Below are 20,169 nucleotides of genomic sequence, written 5' to 3' on the forward strand. Positions count from 1 at the left end.
CTAAATCCTTGTTTTACATGCAACGGGATCCCATATGGGCACCAGTTCATATCCTGGCTACTCCACTTCCCATCTAGCATTCTGTTTGTGGCCTGGGAAATCAGGGGAGGATGTTCAAAAGCTTTGAGACCCTGCACCCACATGGGAGAACTGGAAAAAGCTCCTGGCTCCTGGCTTTGGATTGGCTTAGCTCCAACCATTGCAGCCATTTGGGGAGTGAACCAGCAGACAAACAGCCCTCTCTGTCTCTCCTTCTCTCTGTAGATCTGCCTTTGCAATAAAAATAAATATATCTTTTAAAAAAAAAAACACTCTTGGAGCACTCTTCCCACATTGGGGTTTCTAGAGCTTCATCAAATGACTGTTCTCCATCCCCAGGTGCTAACATACTTTGATAGCAAGGAGTAGGCCCCCTTGCCTCCCTCCCCTATGAATACAGGAGAAGCAAAACTGAAACATTTGTTTCACCCAGCTTTCTCCCTACCTGAACCTCCCTACCCCTAATCAGAGGCCCACATGGGTGTGCCGCCCTCTCAACTATATAATCATTAGAAAATAAAAAATCAAAACAAAAAATAAAGTAGGATATAATAAGTCTATCAAGGGATTTGCACACATACCACTGGCACAGGGCATTTTACCTTCAAAAGAAAGTAGAGACTTTGTGGTCCAAGTTCCACTTGAATGACTTGAGTCTTAAAGCTATAAAGAAATTCCCCCAGGAGAATGGGAGAACAGCACCTTTGGAAATCCTCTTCCCCATAAAGACAGGCCATCTACAAAGCCCTGGAAATCACTACCCTTCAGATAGGCAGGTGTACCAGAACCAAAAAAAAGGATACCTTGAAGACAGGCTGCACAGAAACTCTACAACCAAGGGGTATTTTGAGCTTGTTACTTACTATCTTTCCAGAAAGCAAGATTTGAAGTGAGAAAAACACATTTGACTTACCAAGGTTTTTTCCCTCAAAATTAGATTGTTGGCTAAGCTTCATCACAGCTAAACTCTCTTTATCACATAATTAAATACATACAGAGCTTAATGCACCAGGCTGTAGAAGTGGTGTATGTGTTGCTATCCTGTGACAGGACGCTATTAAAGCTCGAAGGAGAGAACAAAGACGAGACTCTGAAGACTTTCTTTACCTTGCCAACTCTAATAGACACACTGACTCATTATTACTAAAGACACTCTCAGAGACAGAGTGGCAGCATCTCGTGCTAGAACTGGAGGTGGCGTGGGCACTATGACTATTTCAGCTCACCCAGAGGCATCTGAGCTAATCACCTGGTGCCTCTTAGACTGCCTGTACCTTCCACATAAGCAGCCAGAAATCGGACAGTCAAGAAAGATTTGTGCTGGAGAAGACAGAATTAGACAAGGATCAAAGTGAGGAGCTACTGCTTTGGTCACAAAAATGTCAGTAACCTTACAAGATTCCCAAATGGGAATGGATTCAAGGGAAAATGGAATGGGAAGAATTGCTTGGGACGTAAGATAACAGTAAACAGCAAATGAGGAATTTCAAAGATGAATGCAGAGACAAGAACAGAGGGCAGTGGGGTTGGAGAGTGATCAGGAAGGACTAGACATGGTGAATTTTTAGACTCTACCTTCAAGAATGGTGAAAGGGAGATAAACTAGAGGCAGCACAAAGAGGAAAACACAAAACCAAAAACAGTTTTGATCTTCCTCACCCTTAGAAGTCAATAAAAACATTTTCTTACAAGGGCAAGAGACAAGTAGGCAAAATAGAGTTAAGATAAAAACAAAAGAATGGGGGAGTTGAACAAAATTAAGTCAGGAGGACAGGATGTTGGGATATTCTCCACCAACAGTAGGGAGTCTTGGCTGGTGAAACAGAAGGAAGTTGAAAAATTATACTGGAAACAGTTACATTTTGAGGTGAAGGAGAGGGAAGATGAGAGAATCATCTCAGTTTGGCTATTATTCTTTTCTTTGGTGAGGCAGGGAGTCACACCAATTGGGAAGGTAATATAAGGAGACAAATGGAAAAGCCTGAAAGGAGGTATTAGGCACTGGGGGAAGGAGAAATGCAGGGGTGAGTCAAATGATGCCTAGTCATTTGATCAAATGATGCAATTGTGCCAGCTCATACAACTGCCCATGGCTGTCCTGCTCTGAGGTATCCAACAATTACTCAGCAAATGACCCCTCACACATGATGTCACTTCATTAAATGTCACTGAATAAAGAAACTTAATGACCTCTCTTCAAGGAGCTTGTATATAAGTATCACAGGTCAGAAATGGCAGACTCACAGCTCCTAAATTATATTGGGGAAAATGACAGAGAGGCACATTATGTGTGTTGGCTAGAAATGGAAAATGCCCACAAGGGAAACAACAACTACAGAAGGCTCATGAGTAACCAATCCCATTTTTGCCTCCCTACAGGCTTAAAAACCCTCTCCACTCAAAATCAAAGTTGTGGGCCTGAATTTTATAATCATCAGTTATGACTAATGTCATCAGCCCTCCCCAACCAATAATTGTAGTCAAGAAAATTAAATATCTGGAAGGTTAAATACATTGTTCAAAGTCACACAAAGATGAGAAATGGACCCAAGGAGTTTAGATTTAGGATCTGTGCTCTTAACCAGCAGGAGAAGCTCTCACAAAAGCTACAGTCTATTTCTCCAATATGACTGCAATGTAATTCAATGTCTACAGTGAGGATGTTTGTGTTTCGATTTGTCTTCTCACCCAAGTGGCCACAACCAGATGACAAAGAATAAAGTCTCACACTAGTAGCTTGAGTTCACTCCACATTCTACTGCAGAACCCAAGCTAACTATAGAGTGGACCCATGGTGAATCCATTTTCTACGTGACTAGGTTTGAATTTAGCTTGGCAAAGGAAAAAAAAAGATGGAAGCCAGAGAGCAATAGAGAAGATACAGACAGTGCTGGGTTTCTGTTCTTGTGGCAATGAGCTCCTGCTTAGAAGGCAGTGGACTGGTCCTAGAGACCCTGCAGGGTGCTATTTTTAGAGGCTCTTTCATAGTTGTGTGAAATGGATCCACTGAACTCAAGGTAGGACAGGTGGGAGCAGTTTGTTAGTCAATCAGAAAGCAAACAGTCAAGGAAACCAAGGCCCTTGGGGTGTAGGTGGCAGGGATAATCTTGCCAGAGGCTTTATCTGCTAGGGGAATAAAATGAAGGATGGACTAGAGGCGGCCTTACCAAATAACCACAACCAAGCTGTCCAGAGTCAGCAAGCAGCCAGTGAGGCCTCTCACTGCCCACCAGAAGGCCAGGCTGCAGCCAACTCTTCTAGGTCTTCAACATACTTGGTTTTGGGCCTCAAATTGGAAATAAGGCAAAGGACTAAAAGATCTAGCAGGGACTGTTAGGAGAGAATCAACCACCCCTGCCTTTCGGTCTTTCAATTCCCTCTTCCTGGAGACAGCCAACAGCAAACACATTACCAGATGCTTTCTATATGTACACACACTAAGCATTCTATATGCATTATCTTAATTCTAACAAAATCTGTAAGAATCCAGCTTTTTGAAGTAACCTATCTGAGACTACCTTACTGGTAAATTTGCCAAAGTTAGGATTTTAATGTTGGCATGACTCCACTTTTGTGTGATCTTATCTGTAACAGTACACACTATCCCATCCCTCTAAAGGCTCAACAATGCAGTCAATGTGGTACTTTGGTTTTGGTTCCTGAGCTAATATTTCTCCTCAAGCTCTGTGCCACCCTAAGTATAGGTATATTTCTCATGGTTCTACAGAGTAGAAGCCCTTGCCCTTTGACCAGTATCCTAGTGATACAGCCTGGGAATCTTAGAACAACCAAAGAGGCCCTTGCCACCCTGTCAGACCTCATCCAACCATCTCTTCTCCTGAAAAGCAGAATGAAGAAGCCAGTGTTTTCACTTTAAAAAGTCTAAGTCCCAGAGAAAACTGTTCTCACTAATGAAGAACATGAGACAGGGTAGGGGAATCAGACAGACAGGAAGTGCTGCAGATCTGGTCTGGAGGAACCTTACGGAGGGATAAACCCAAAAAAGAGGAATATGCTTGGGACCACAAGCAAGTCAAGCACAAAAGATAAAATTAAAAAGTCAATTTGAGCCTGGGTTACAAAGGGTCTTAAAGGCTCAACAAGCTTACCTCTTTCAGACTAAGAACAGGTTCTACGGACTCATGATAATGGTTACAGGATGAAAGGGGATCTCTCCTTCCCTCCCTCCTGCCCTTCTTTCCTTCCTTTGCAATTTTAATAGTGTAAGGAATAAGGAAAAAAAAAAACAGAAGAAAAAAAAACCCTAATCATACAACTTGCAGAGTAATTTTTTATGAATACTTTTTAAAACTGTAAAAGATCTGGGCTGTTAAGAGGCTCTCATTGGGCTTGGCACGGTAGCCTAGTGGCTAAAGTCCTTGCCTTGCATGCGCTGGTATCCCATGTAGGTGCCAGTTTGTGTCCTGGCTGCTCCATTTCCCATACTGCTCCCTGCTTGTTGCCTGTGGAGAATGGCCCAAAGCCTTGGGATCCTATACCCATATGGGAGACCAAGAAGAAGCTGCTGGCTCCTGGTTTCCAGTCAGCTCAGCTCCAGCCATTGTGGCCACTTGAGGAGTGAACCGATGGATGGAGGATCTTTCTCTCTCTCTCCTCTGACTTTCCAACAAAAAATACATTATTTAAAAAAAAAAAAAGTTCTCATTCCACTTTTCATCACTGGGTTCAATACCAGGCTCCTCTCCTAAGTCCACCTTTGGCCTAAAACAGACTCTGGGGGGCAGCAGTGATAGCTCACATAATTGGGTTTCTTTCTTCCCCACAGAGACCTGGATTGTATTTCAGAACCCTGGCTTCAGCTTCCAGTCTGGGTCGCTGTGGGTATTTGGGGCATGAACCAAGCTGGGATGACTCCTCTCGCTTTCCCTCTCTCTGTGCCTCTTCAATAAATATTTTTTAAAGATTTGATTATTTTTATTGAAGTCAGATACACAGAGAGGAGGAAAGACAGAGAGGAAGATCTTCCATCTAATAATTCACTCCCCAAGTGGCTGCAACAGCTGGAGCTCAGCCAATCTGAAGCTAGGAGTCCAGAGCCTCTTCCCAGTCTCCCACGTGCGTACAGGGTTCCAAGGCTTTGGACCAACCTCAACTGCTTTCCCAGGCACAAGCAGGGAGCCGGATGGGAAATAGGGCCACTGGGACAAGAACTGGTGCCCATATAGGATCCCAGCGCATACAAGGGGAGGCTTTCAGCCGCATGGCTACCTACTGCACCAGGCCACTTCAATAAATAATTTTTTTTATCATAAAACTGGAATAATTTTTTTTTTTTTTTTTTACTATTAGTCATCCCAGAGCATGTGCTAACATTCCTACAGTTTCCTTCCTTAGAACTTCTCTCGCAAGCTTCTTACTGTACATAGGAGCCAGAGCTCAGGCCCTGGGTCTCCGGACAAAGGAGTCCTTCTTACATTGTATCACGTGTACGGTTGATTTCTTCGCAGACAGCACTTCTCCTCGATAAGTTATACAGCTATACCACCTGTCCCAGGGGCTGGGACACGGCTTCAACACTCCCAGGCACATTGTGACTGAAAAGACCTCTTAGTTAATACCCTTCTTTTTTTTCAGATATGGAGATAAAGACTAAATGATGGTATACACACTTCTTACACATTTCTCCCCAACTCCCTTGGGACTCTTAAAAGCTGAAAATGGGGCCCAGCACCGTGGCCTAGCGCCTAAAGTCCTCGCCTTGAACGCCCTGGGATCCCATATGGGCGCCGGTTCTAATTCCAGCAGCCCCGCTTCCCATCCAGCTCCCTGCTTGTGGCCTGGGAAAGCAGTTGAGGATGGCCCAAAGTCTTGGGACCCTGCACCTGCGTGGGAGACCCGGAAGAGGTTCCTGGTTGCCAGCTTTGGATTGGCGCAGCACTGGCCATTGTGGCCACTTGGGGAGTGAATTATCGGATGGAAGATCTTCCTCTCTGTATATCTGACTTTGTAATAAAAAATAAATAAATCTTTAAAAAAATAAAATAAAACCTGAAGATGATATAGACCTTTGCCAAAATGGCTGGTGATCTTTAGGATGCTTTCTGGTGGTTGTGATGGCTCCACCCCTAGCCAAGCAGGGCTGAGTGCACAGACAGGGTTGCTGCTGATTTCCAAACCAAAAATTTGCTATGCATTTGGCAGAAGACACGAAGAAAGAGAGAAAACAGGGTTCAAGGCCAGGCTGCACCACTAATGGCTATGATGCTAATAGCAACAAGACTCTGAGCCTCTCTTGGGCTGGGCTAAATGAGAGGTTTATACTGGCTGGTCCCTACAGGTCCTGCAGCTCTCTAATTGTGTTCACTTGACTCCCTTTTCCTAACATAGCTCACCACATACCACAGCATTACCAGAATAGTCTTCTTAAAATACAAATTGCACCCCTCAATGTTTTCCAAGTTACTTCCCTGTTACAAGTCCCCCATCATCCAAGTCACATCCCCCACAACCCTTGCTGTGGCTGCCACTGTCCTTCAAGACCTGCCATCTGTGGCCTCCACCCATCATTGCTGAGCTGAGCCATGGTGGCTTTCTCCTGCATCTGACACCTGCTGGACTCCCTTTCGCCCCAGAACATCTGCACATACCATCCCCTCTGCCTGGAATGTTCTTCACCTTGTTTTTCACTGACTTGTTCCTCCTGCTCCTTTGGGTTGCAGTGGGTTGCTATTTTCCCAAGTTTCCCTGACCTTCCTTCTCAATCACCAACAGCTCTTCCTCTGCACTTCTGAGTTTGTGATCTGAGGGTTTTTTCATGGGACAGTCTAACTCTCATCTCCTGCAGTCAGTGGAAGATCCTGAAGAGGATGCTTCTACTCTGCCCACTGCTCTAAATCCAAGGGCCCAGAATTCAGTACTTCCAGAAGGAGTGTTGCAAAGAACACAAACACCACCCTGCCTGGTGTCTGGAAGCTGGGGTCTGGGATCTGCACATCTCTCCTGAGCCAGATCTGTCTCTGGCTGTCCTTCTGTCCTTCTGTAGTTACCGGGTCAAATCTCTAGTGCTATTCACCATGCTGTCTTTTCCTGCCTCTGAAAAACAGTCTAAAACTCTTCCTTGTTAAAATAAATGCAACTCTACCTTAGCCAATCTAACAGAAGCCAGCAAAAAGGGGAACCTAAGTCATCTGGAAGTGATGCCTCTCAACCTATTCCACATTTATGCTCAGCCCCCAAATGAGGCCACGGATAACTTGCTGCTCAAACCCTCAGCTTCAGAACTCTGAAAAGAGATCTAACTGCCCTACAGCCTTCTTCCAGAAACACAGATGCTCCTCTGGCTGATAGCAGATGTCTCCTTCACGCCAGAAAGCACCAGAGCTGAGAACGAGTTAAACAACTTCCAAATTCTGTGCATTTTGAAAGACAGCAGCTTCCTCTCTGGGTCCTTAAACAGAAAAACAGCGGACACACTTATCTGGTCACCGTGTTTGGCAAGTCCGACTGCTTCAGTGGCAGCATTAAAACAACTAACTTTCCTCACTTCATTCTTGTCTTTCCCAACAGAGTGCTCATTCACCAAAATGTCAGAGGAGAAACAAAGACAGCTGGCTGTTTTCTCCCCTGGTGCCTATAATTAGATTCCCATGAAGAACTTGGCCATTGCAGGGCTTTGCTGGACAAATACCTACCTACCTAGCTACACACACACACACACACACACACACACACACAAGTACACCATACACACACACCCAACCCTCCCACCACCACCTCCCAGAGCCTCTCTCCCCTCTGTCATCTCCATGGAGACCCAGACAAAGCCGCCAGTCACTTACCCTCTTCAGCCAGGAGAAATGCTTGTAAACATCAATGTCTCCATCCATGCTGGGCACCCATGTCAGCAGTTAGATGCCGTGGTGGAAAAGGCCCTTGTTCTGGCTGGAGACCAAGTTCTCTCCTCTTCCTTGCCGCTACCCCCTCCCCCCTCAGGAACGCGAGGCTGTGTTCAAGTTTCCCCACTTCCCTGGCCTGTGTCCTTCAGCCTTTCCCTAAACAGTTTCACATACACAAGGGCTCAGACAGCCGGAGCCGCTCTGCTGTCCTCCCCCACCGCCCCCACAGGCACGCGCGTACACACACACACCCAGGGACTGGGATTCAGAGTCCCGTGGAACAATCAGATCTAAGAAGGCAGAGGGAGAAACTTGTATGTGTACACACACACACAACACACACACACACACAAATGTTTCCCTCTGTGATAATACCAGAGCCTGCCAGAAGGAAAGAGTCCTGAAGAAAATTCCTTGTCTGGCTTCGCCCTGCCGGAGTGGCTGGAACTCATTACTGAGAGCCCCGATTTCCTGTCTCGGCTTCACTCTGCGCTTACCCACCGGCTCCCAGCTGCTCTCCGTTTATTTGGGACTGGGGAGAAGACTAAAAATAAGTGCTGCTCTTGGAGGAGCTTGCTGGTTCCCACACACAGCCTGACCCCCCGCCTGAGGCGCACGCCTACCCCTTTTCCAGGCAGCAATAGGCTGTGCCCTGAGGAAAGCCTTTCCCTTCCCAAAAGGAAGAACTGGACCCAGCTCCAGTCGCAGTTCTTGGCCCTGTGGTGTGCCAGGTTCCTGACAGGAGTTTGCTGTCCCCGGCCCTGCTGCCACTCTCCTCCAGGAGCTGGGCCTGACCTGGGTCTAAGCTGGGTCTCCAGCTCAGGAGCTGGCTCTGAGCTGGCCTCAGCCACCGCCATCCAGCTCTGCTGGCCACACCTGCACCCTGAGGTACTGCTTCTGGCTGTTCTCAATCTACACAATCTGCTCTGAACAGCCAGGAGATGTGTCTCATGAGACTCGGGGCAATTCTGGGGAAGACGGAGCTGCAGAAGGGGTGGGGGTGGGTCACAGAGCTGTGTCTGTTTTCCTAGGTAGCAGGTCACATGCTCATTTTGCAGGGTGCTCCTCCCCAACACTTACCAAATACCACCCTCCCATACCCTGAGAGCTCCCCTAAAAACGGCTTTTCCCCTTGGCCTGGCCCTTAATATGCAGCCCCTGGCAAGAACTGATTATGAAAGTGATCTTTGATGTGGGTACAGCAAGAACTGTGGTTACATGCAAAGGCCTTGTGCTCTGCTATGGTAAATGGCTTGCAGACGTACATCTTGTGACTGCGTGGGCGATCAGGGGATTTCCTGGAAGTCACAACCTGAAATGGCCACTGTCAATGTGTCCCTTGGCATGACGTCACTGTTTACTACTGGAACAGGGAGCAGAGATTGGGCCAACACAATGCCCTGCCCAGCAGCAGCACAGTCCAAGGGGGCTGTTCTGGAACCCTAGTGATCTGAGGCACCAGAAGGGGAGCTCTGGCCAGCAACTGGCATGAGAGGAGGAGCAAATTCCTGCAGGCACACCCAGTTCAGAGGCTAGAAGGGGAGGGAAAAACAGGCTGAGCTGCCCAGGGTCTGGGCTGCAAAACCTCTTCTCCTCTGGCCTGCTTCCAGGGCCCTACCAGAACTCACCCAGCCGGCTTTCCTACCCAGACCACAGAGAGGATGTGCCAACAACAAGAACATCTGTAAGGGTGAAGGGGAAGGCAGGTATGTTTTGCTACTATTTTTTTTCCTGCCTAGAAGCCTGGGAAAATCAAATGAAGTAATTCATTCAGTCTATACATGTTAGCCCAGCATCTAAGGTAAATGAAAGAATTAAGAATTGTGTAAATAAATAATTACCACATGGTATGTGATAAAGGTGTACCTGGAGTTCCAGGGAAGCAGGTTCAGAGCTGATATGGGGGCTGGACGGAGAGGGACAGGACAGTCTCTGTTCTGCAGGGTAGGAGAAAGTTGCTCTCCTTGGAGTTGTTCAGTGGTGTTCTTTAGGTTGTGGCACGAGAAGGGAGTGAGGTGTGGTGGTGCCAGGGTAGGAGGCAGACACAGCTGCTTGTGTTGAGCCCTGCTACCTCCTCCTGCCCTACAGGTGGCTCAGGTACTGCTCCTGCAGTAAGCTTTCCCAACAGACCCTTCTCTACCCCCTCCTGAGTTCCCACTGTCCTCCTTGCTGTACCTCTTACCCTGATGTTAATCCATGGCTAATGGTTGAAGCATGTGGATGCTGCAAGTATGTCTGGTTTCTGACTCACTTCTCTAGCTTCCACGCCTAGCACAATTCTTGTTACTTAAGCATTTATTTAATGAACGAATAAAGTTCAAATTTTAGTTGGCATTGTGAAAACATGAAAATTTTGCTTGGAGAAAACAGAACCCTGCAGGTCTAGTAACCTGGGGGAAGGATGCTTGATTCCAAGAGAAGAAGGGCCAATTTCACCTCTTTAGCTCAATTCCTGTGTGAAGAACAAAGGGTGGAGGCACAGGATGGAGGGGGAAGCAGAGGGTGGAAAGGAATTCTTCACATATTTTTATGGTATCCTCAAGTAGAAATTCTTACTTCAGCCCTTTTTTTAAACACCAAAGCACATTTATATTATAATTCAACTCAACAATACACAAAATAACAAAATAAAAGTTCTAGGGGCAAAGCACCATTCCTTCGCATGGCTGCAAGCAGGGAGAAGGCTGGAGGGAACACAGGACCCAGTGCACATGAGAATCCAAGGCACCTGAGAGCCACAGGGACCCTCTGAGGCACCTGGAACCAGTCTTGCTTGCCCATCGAGCTGTGAGAACAACTCACAGCCACACCATGCCCACCTGCAAAGCTGCCCTGGCCCCGTGATCCATAACTGCGCTTCAGGGGGAAATCTCTGCAGATGTTGACAAGACATACACAAAGTGTGCTACCTGTGTGTACTAATCTGTTTCTGGGAAAACAGTTTTCATCGGGTTGTCAAAATGACCCAAAATTACCATGAATTAAAAATCTCGGTTTATATCTGAGCTAAGCAGTTGTTCCCAAAGTTTAAGACTGCCTCTGCTATTACAGGGAGGAGAGACAGTAGGCTTCAGCTTCCATTACCCTATTCTTGTTGGTGGGGGTGGGTCTGAGAGCGCTATCTCTGGAGAGAAATATCCTTAGGTACCACAAAGGATACATAAAGAGGGTACAGTCACATGACTTTAATATTCACCTATCTGTACCCAGACTCCACTGAATACTATCTAGAACAAAAAGCGGCCAGCTGAGGGCAAAGGGCACTAGTCTGAGACCATGTCCAGGAAGTACCAACACAATCTAGAGGCCACAGTGGTCAGGCTTGAACAGAGGCACTCGATGTGACCTGTCCCCACTCCACCCTGGGTCTAGAAGAGAACCCACGAGTGTCACCTACCTGATCATAATCTTAGGTGATTGTGGGAATGGCTGAGGAGTCCCTGCACTTTTCTTCCTGCTACATGTTATTAGGCAAAACCGTCGACTGTGTCGTGTAGGTCACATGCCATTCTGCTAACCTATCACATACACTATGCTCCACTCAGCTTTGAGCCTTGGCCTCTGGGCCATGGTGACAGCTCCCAGTGCACCTCCCTCTAAGTCAGACACAGGCCTGTGTCCTGCAGCAGATGTACTGCCCAATGGGCCTGTGTTAGTGAGAGGAGAGGGAGAAGAGGCAAGAGCCCAGTGAATGAAGCCCTGACCAAAAATTCACACCCTGGTAGCCACAGCGCTCAGGCATGGAGAACACACCTCCAAAATGGGTTAGAACAAAGCTCAACAGGCTTTTCCCCTGCAGGGCCATATGTTAAACAGTTCAGGCTCAGAGGATCATGTAATCGCTGCCATATCTAAGTCTGCTATTTATAGCACAAAAACTGCCAGAGGCAACAGCTACATGTACAGGTGTAGCTGTATTCCAGTAGAATTTTATTTTTTGACATTGGAATTTGGAATTTTGTAACATTTTTCACACCACAAGAGATTCTTTTTTTTTCCCCCCAATAATTAAAAAGGTAAACATCAGGCCCAGCGCAGTAGCCTAATGTCTAAAGACCTCGCCTTGTATTCACTGGATCCCATATGGGCCAGGTCCATGTCCCAGCAGCTCCACTTCCCATCCACCTCCCTACTTGTGGCCCTAGAAAGCAGTGGAGGACAGCCCAAAGCCTTGGGACCCTGCACCCATTTGGGAGACCCAGAAGAAGCTCCTGGCTCCCAGCTTCAGATCGGCTAAACTGTGGCCATTGCAACCACTTGGGGAGTGAATCAGCGGATGGAAGATCATCTTCTTTGTATTTTTGATGTCCCAATTAAAAAATAAAAATCATCTGTGGCTGATGGCATGTAAGACACAGGTAGCCAACAACAGGCAGGCCATAATTTGGCAAACCCTGAGCCAGGGCATGTATAATGAACTGCCTGGGCTGAAGGGGATTCTAATACAAAAAGCGGGTTCTGATCCAATAGGTTGGGAATGGGAATTCAAATTCGGCACTATTACCAAGCGCCCAGGTAATGGTTCTACTGCTAGAGTAGTAAAAAGGTAGGCAACTGCTCTCAAGTGTGCCTTGGAATATGGGGTAGGTACTGAACAAGTCTGCCCAAAAGCATGACCTCTCCAGAGCCCACCTCCCTGCCCACCTAATAGGAGGGCATGAAAGGGCAGAGGCTGTGGGTGGTGTGGTTAAGTGAGTGTCTACATGCTCAGACCTCAAGTTACGCTAACCTGGCAACATTACCCATCAGGTCCCTTGGGCCTAAAGTAGGAAATTAGTGGGAAGGACTTATTTACTCTTCCACGAATGTTTGCACATTCTCAGCCATTTATAAATATTGATTCTTACAGGCTGAAGTAGTCTCTTCAGGTCAGCTCTGAGAGGATCCAGATTACTAGAGTTTAGTAGGTCACATTTGGGAGGAAAAAAATCAAAATCAGGAAAATTGAAATTGCTAAACTTGCAGTTGAAGAGCCTTCAATCTGTGCTGCTAAAAAAAAGGCGGGGGGGGGAGGGAAACCTGCCCTGAAAATCCACCAAGGCACAGGGAGTTTTTACAGGGCAGTGCCTGCCAGATACCTTGGGCCAGGAAGTGACTTCCTAGCAGGGACAGCACCTTCTCGCTGGCACCCAGGGAAAGACACAGCGCTTGGGACTCTGAAGAGGTTTTCTAGCCATGGACAATGAAGAGGTCAGGTCTGTGCCTACCAGAAATCAGTCCTCAGCCTACCCTGTCTCTTCTCCCAACTCCAAACAGTACAGGCCTCCCATGCCTGCATTCTGCCCTTTGGTTTCCAAGGAGAATGGAAAGAACTCTTTCCCAGTTGACACAGGTGCACTGTTCAGCAGCTTCACCAAAGACAGGTGTTTATGTCATCTTTCTCAAATGAAAAAGTGAAACGGGGGAAGGAGGGGCGGGGAGGGACCGTGTGATGGCTCAACAGGCTAATCTGTCACCTGCAGATGTTGGTATCTCATATAGGTGTCCTGACTGCTCTACTTCCCTTCCAACTCCCTGCTTATGGCCTGGGAAAGCAGCAGAGGATGACTGAGTCCTCAGGACCCTGCACTCACGTGGAAGACTCATAGACGCTCTGAGCTCTGCTCAGGCCATTACAGCCATTTGGGGAAGGAACCAGCAGACGAAGGTTTTTCTCTCCATTTCTCCTCTCTCTGTAAATATGCTTTTCCAATAAAAAGTAAATTAATTTTAAGAATTTAAAAAATGAAACTATTTTCTCCTATAAATGCCTTTCTTTACTACTTGAGATTTACTTTCCAGCGTTTGTCCCTGACTCCCACCTAGTGGCTTCTCTCAGTACTGCACACGGACAAAGCGCTGTCGGGGTTTCTGCCTTGCTAGCAAAGAAAGCACTGGGAGGAAGGAAACACTGGACACTCACTCACTCAGGCTCTTCTTTTCATTTTCTTGAAAATGAGCACCACATCTCATTGTCTCTTTTAAGACAAGGAGGAAAGATGTTCCTATAAAACTCCTGCATGCAGTTTTTGGAAATTAAAATGTTCAACAGGCTTATACTTTTTTGTTCCCCACTACCCTAGGTGAAGTAATGAGAGGTTCATAAATGAATCACATGACAAGAAAAAAAAAGCAATCACATGACAAGAAAAATAAATTTAAAAAATTTATAATTCATAAAACAGCATTTTCCCCACTGCCTTTTATTTCCAACTCCTCTGGCTTTTCAATGCGGTAAACAGATTTGTCTCCTTGGCAAGAATGAAAGAGTGTGAACTGACTCTGGCAGGAACCCAGTGAGCTTTGTTAGAGCAGCTTGGAGCTGAAGAAGCCACCATCTGTGACAGGTGGTTTGGAGCAGGAGTGGGGTGGCCACATCCCCTCCTTTCACTCTTTGTCCCTTGACTTAGTTAAAGGCAAGTAAGGGGGCTGGAGTTGAACGATGGATGTGAGAAGTACACATTTTAGATGGGGACCTCATCTCCCACCCAGCAAAGCCTAAAGGAAGTTGCCCATTGAGACAGGCCTCTTTATTGCTCTTGAAGTAGGAACCTCAGCTAAGCCCTAATGTGGGACAACTGCATCTAGAGAGGCTCCCTAACCTGTTTCCACTCTGGAAACCAGTAAGTCTGAACTGAGAGGCAGAGGCTGGTGCCTACATAGAGGCCTCTGTGCAAAGCCCCTGGAGCACACTGCAGATTTCAACACCTGGCCAGATCTCACAGACTCTGGCAAACTCAGCTGCCATCTCTAACAGGGAGACTGTGTCCCAGAGGGCAGAAGTCCCCTCAAAGCAGCTCACAAGTGGGTGGACAAACCAGGGTAATGCCCTGGTCTTTTAACTTTCAGGCTGCCTCACCCTGCTTGGTTTGCTCCACCTGTCTGACCATACTGGCCAGAACACCTGCAGCCTTGCAACAGGAAAGTTTGGTTTCCTGCTGGGTGGCTTAGCTTTCTCTATATATCTTGGCTCCAAAAAGGAACCCCAACCACTATATCTCTGGAGGTCTACCGAGCTACTACCACCACCTATCTAGTTACATCCTATTTTGTCCTTACTCTGCTGTTGATGAATTTGCCTGCCCCTTCTTGGACTCCACCTTGGACCTTCACCAAGGATCCTATTGGCCCATATCCAAAATGTATTAAAACAGCCAGACAAGTCACTTGGGAGACATGGGGTGTATATACCAGACTATTAGCAAAGCATCTCTAGCTGGCTCCATCTAGACACTCAGATAGCTCTGGTGTCTTTTTGGGCATCATGCAAAGATTTGACACTAAGTACTAGGCTAGATCTATCCCTTCCGAGCAGGTGCTCATCTCTGGCCATGTACAGCTCATAGGAATGTGGCTTGCTAACCTCTCTGCGCGTTAGTCCTTCACCTCCTAACTAACTTAAACCCAGTCAAGCCAAGCAAGTGTAGAGGAGTAGAGCCAACCCTTCCAGAATGTGGGAAAGCCATACTCATGGCACAGCCAAAATGCTGTTAGAGTCTGCAATGACACCGGCTCCCTCTTGGCTGTGGGAACATGTCGGAGCCTTTGGTGAGCACCTCTCTGGTCCTCAGGAACTTCTGGTGTAATTCAGAGGTTCTTGACCTGAAACAGCTGCACTCTTCTGGGGGTGTCATACTGCACTTGGCTACAATCAACACAGGTGAGGCAAGATGCGGGGTAGAAGGAGGCTGCTCCTTTCTGGAACTTGACTCCATTCCCATCACAACAACGTCACCTCAAGCTCCTACCCAGAGCCTTAGCTTCACCACCTGTAAACAATGATGCTCAGTTGGGCCACACTGCCTACACGAAAGAGCGCCTTCCCACCTCCTGAGAATAACACTGTGGCTGCATGACAAGATAGGACAGCCTCACCAATGTCTGTGTGGAGGGTGGGATCCAGATAACCTTAGACTTCCTTTAAAGAGCTGCCCTGCCACTTCCCAGGGAGGACACAGGCATTCTAGGAGCACTTGCTTGTTCCTAGACCAAGGGAATATGCAGTCTTTGTTCTTTGCCTCATTAAACTCCAGATGGCATCTTCAGCTCAGACAGCCTAACACATACCCTTCCAGATGTGGAGGTGACTTTTTCCTACTCTGTCTGTATCTGTGGGTTCTGCATCTGTGACTTCATCAAACCATGGAGTAAAAATATTCAGGAGGCACCAGTGTGGTGGCACAGCAAGCTAACCCTCCACCCTATGACACTGGCATCCCATATGGACACCAATTCATGTCCCTGCTACTCCTCTGCAATCCAGCTCCCTGTTTGTGGCTTGGGAAAGCAGAGGGCAATGAGCCTAGTCCTTGGGCTCCTGCACCCATGTGAAGACCCAGAAGAAGCTCCTGGCTCCCATATTCGGATCAGCTCAGTTCTGGCTATTGCAGTCATTTGTGAGTGAACCAGCAGATGGAAGACCGTCTCTCTCTCTCTCCTTCTCTCTCTGTAAAATCTGCCTTTCACATAAAAATAAGTGAGTATTTTAAAAAATACTCAGGAAAAAAATTTCACCTGAATAGGTAGAATTTAGTGTAATCACTCCCTACATATTACTATACTACACCTATTTACAGAGCATTTCTACTACTATTAGGAACTGTGAACAATTTAACATGATTCTAAGTAGATACCAAGGGACAACTTTGCTTATTCCCATCAGGCAGGGTGCTTGCTTAGGCTCCAGAGTGCTGAGAACTCAGTTCTACTGAATCTGGGCAAATCTTCTCTATTGAGCCTTTAAATTATTAAAAAAAAAAAAATTCTTACTTTAAAGACACAGTTAGAGAAAGAGATCTTCTATCAGCTGGTTTACTCCCAAAATAGCCACAATTGCTAGGGTTGGGCCAAGCCAGAACAAGGAGCCAAAAACTCCATTCAGATCTCCCATGTGAATGAAAGGATTCAAATATTTGGACCATCTTCTGCTGCCTTCTGGAAGCGAACAACAAGGAGTTGAACTGGTACTCCAATATGGGATGCAGAGCATTCCAAGCAGTGACTTAAACCACTGTGCCACAACAGCAGCCTCTCTTCTGGGTCTTTAGATGAGCCTGACCTGTTTACAATAGTTTCCAGATAGTGAATCCTGGCCAACAGGTTCCTGTTTAGCCTTGCCAGGAACCAGCAGAGAAGGAACCTGAACTACACAGAAACACAGCTACCTTCTCTGATGTACTAAGGCCAGGAGTGCCCTCTCCACTGATGACACAGAGAGGGCCTGGCCTAGTCCTCTGTTTGTCCTACTAATCAGCAGCTCCTCTCCCATGCATGCTGCTACCTCCTTAGCAGCCTATTTTTTTCATGGTCCACCCATACCTAGAGCCTGAAGGCCCACATTCCCTGACGAACAACAGGAGACCACATTTCCTACCACATGATCCTTCCCCACTGGCCGCATCAATGGGGCTTTGAGTAAGTGACCCAATCCTTGTAGGGCAGATAATGCATAGTTGTGGTAAATAAAATAAAAATATTTAAATCTGATTTCTTTTGCACTTAGCATTTTCTCATCAACCTGGATGACTTCATTTAAAAACTACGAGTTAGGCCAATCAAGTTGTTTCCTTTAGAAATTTGAAGTTAGGTTCAACATAATGGTTCAACTGGCTCATCTTATACCTCCAAGCACCACAAACCCAGATGAGCACTGGTTTGTGTCCCGGCTGCTCTACTTCCCATCTAGTTCCCTACTTTTGTCCTGGAGAGGCAGCAGAGAATGGCCCAAAACCTTGAGACACTACACGTGGAAGAAGACTCAATTAAACACGGATCCACTAGATCCACTAGACATGGAAGATCCACTAGACGTGGAAGAAGATCCTGACGCCTGACCTTGGATTGGCTCAGCTCCAGTCACTGCAGCCTTTTGGGGAGTAAAATAATGGCTGGAAGATCTTTCTCTCTCTCTCTCTCCTTCTCTTTGTAAATCTGCCTTTCAAATAAAAATAAATAAATCTTTTTTAAAAAAATCTGAGGTTTTGTTTTTTAGTACAAATGGAGGAAATTTGGACAAAATTGGTCAATCAACAAGAACAAAAGGCTGAAACACTATGGAGGTAGCTACTCTAGCCATCTTCCTAAGGGGCCTTCATTTTCCTGCACCTTCTCCTGCTACAGCAAATGAATGTGCCAACATCTGTTTTCTCCAACCTCCTGTGCAGCTAGAGTATGCACTTGTGAACAAAGTTTGTCACTGGAACTAATGAAAGTCTGCTGGGCAGTTTTGGAGGAAGAGTCCCCTTTTGATTTAAAAAGCAGAAGAAAAAAAAGATGGGCCAGTGCAGTGATGCAGCAGCTTAATCTTCTGCCCTGTGGTGTCAGCAGCCCATGTGGGTGCCAGTTCCTGTCCTAGCCGCTTACTTCCGACCAGCTCCCTGCTTGTGGCCTAGGAAAGCAGGGGAGGATGCCTCAGGTCCTTGGGCACTGCACTCACATGGGAAGCCTGGAAAAAGCTCCTGGCTCCCAGCTTCAGATCAGCTCATCTCTGGCCACTGTGGACATCTGGGGATTAAACCAGCAGGTGAAAGACCTCTCTCTCTCTCTCTCTCTCTCTCTCTCTCTCTCTCTCTCTCTCTCTCTCTTCCCCTGCTCCCCCCCCCTTGCTCCTTTGTAAAATCTAACAAATAAAAATAAAGAAGCCTTTTAAAAAAAAAAGATATAATAAAGATACTACTCCCCACCTCTAGACAAAATTGCATAGTTGTGTCTGTGTTGAAACATGTTGCTTGGAGCTCCAGTAGCCATCTTGCAATTGTAGGGAATTCCCTAAGTAAAAGCTGATTTCTAAGGATGGTGGGGCAGAAAGACGGGAAGAACCAGAGACCTTAAGGTCAGCCAGAGCCATTAATTTAATCCTGGGACCACCCAGCCTGTGGACATCTTGTAGTGATGTGTAAACTTCCTCCTGTTTATACTACTTTTTTGGAGAAGGTATTTAATTGGTAGAGATGTCAGAGGCAGAGCTGGACCATACAGGCAGTGTAACGAGGGATTAACTCTGAGACATAGGTCAGTGTGTCTGCAGAGAAAAATGCAACAGACATGTAAGAGGGGCACAGAAATCGTGAAAGAGTTGGACAATTCTGACCAATCCCTCAAGCTACCTCACTATTTCCAAACTGAATCCTAACCTACAAGATTTAAAAAAAAAAAAAAAGTCCAAGTGAGTCACTGAGATTCAAAGCAGTTCTTAAACTTCAATAATGTGCATATGAATTATCCAGAGGTATGGGATGGGGATTTACATTCTGCATTTTTTCACAGGATACCATGTGCTACCAAAGTTCCTGGGCCATAGACCAAAGTCTGAGTAGCCTGAATTTCTAACTGAAAGTAACAATATGAAATACTAGCTTAGTTTTCTCACTGCTCTGAATTGTTTCCCAAGATAAGACCTTGTATTAAATGCATACACAGCCACAGCAGAAAATAACTTCAGGTCTAGAAAACCTAAAATACAGACAAGACATTTCTGCTAAGAATCAAAACCTTAACATTAGCTTTCCTATCTTGGAATGTTTATATGAACTTCTGACCCCCTAAAAGTGCACCATTCATAGGTTGCTGATGGCCATAATTACTCTAAAAGATTTATGAATGTGGTAATTATCAGGGAAGTCCTCTCCCAAAAGGAAACCATCCTCAAGTCATTGTAAATAACCCATATAACAGATCTGCAGATCTAAACAGGCTTACAAATCTAAACACAAGCTGTTTTCTAGAAACCATATTGGCTGCCTTTGGCTCAAAAATAGTTTAAAATTTTGCAAAGACTGTTTCAAAATTTGATCTTTTCACACAACACACTAGAAATATTGTTGATGAATTAGCATTAACTGTATGACAAAAATAAACCATAGTCTACTGGAGGAAGATACTGATGAATAGTGGTTTGAGCTGAGCTTGGCTTTTGCAGGACTAAAAGGGAAAACTGAAACAGGAAAGACCGATAGAATTAATCCCAGTCTGAAAATTCTATGCTTCAAAAAGCGACATAAACAGCTTTCTAAAACAAAGTGAGAAAAATGCATGCCACAAAAATATCAAAGGACTATGTAGGGTCATTCAAATATGTAAGAAATTATCCTCCTAAATCTGTATTAGAAATATTTGAAATGTGCTCATTTTATGTAAGAAAAAAATTAGTTAAAATTTAAAAAAAACAAACAAAAAAACACCTGAAACCCTAATAGAGAAAAGAACCCAGGATCTGAACAGACTAGTGTGGGGTAGGGTAGGCCACATAAGGGGATCAGAGATAATCTCTTGGGCTATGGCAGAAGAAAATACTGGA

The 20,169-nt window shown here is 45.9% G+C and overlaps 1 protein-coding gene and 1 long non-coding RNA gene across 9 annotated transcripts in view; one reads left to right on the top strand and one right to left on the bottom strand.

Annotated features, from left to right (window-relative positions):
• PPFIBP2 (PPFIA binding protein 2) overlaps positions 1 to 20,169 on the bottom strand; it is a 164,003-nt gene that overhangs the window by 75,359 nt on the left and 68,475 nt on the right. The window contains exon 1 of one of the 8 annotated variants that reach the window (XM_058663448.1): positions 7,839 to 8,797. The exons of the other annotated variants lie outside the window; for them this stretch is intronic. Coding sequence (XP_058519431.1) covers positions 7,839 to 7,886 — 48 coding nt within the window. The 5' untranslated portion in view covers positions 7,887 to 8,797. Of the gene's footprint in view, positions 1 to 7,838; positions 8,798 to 20,169 lie in introns of those variants that run through there. 8 annotated transcript variants of the gene reach the window in all.
• LOC131480200 (uncharacterized) lies at positions 9,486 to 17,422 on the top strand. The gene is made up of 3 exons (XR_009245326.1): positions 9,486 to 9,601; positions 13,377 to 13,569; positions 17,377 to 17,422. It is a non-coding gene; the product is annotated as an uncharacterized LOC131480200 (long non-coding RNA).

Source organism: Ochotona princeps, chromosome 4 (assembly GCF_030435755.1).
Source record: "Ochotona princeps isolate mOchPri1 chromosome 4, mOchPri1.hap1, whole genome shotgun sequence".
Classification (NCBI taxonomy): domain Eukaryota; kingdom Metazoa; phylum Chordata; class Mammalia; order Lagomorpha; family Ochotonidae; genus Ochotona; species Ochotona princeps.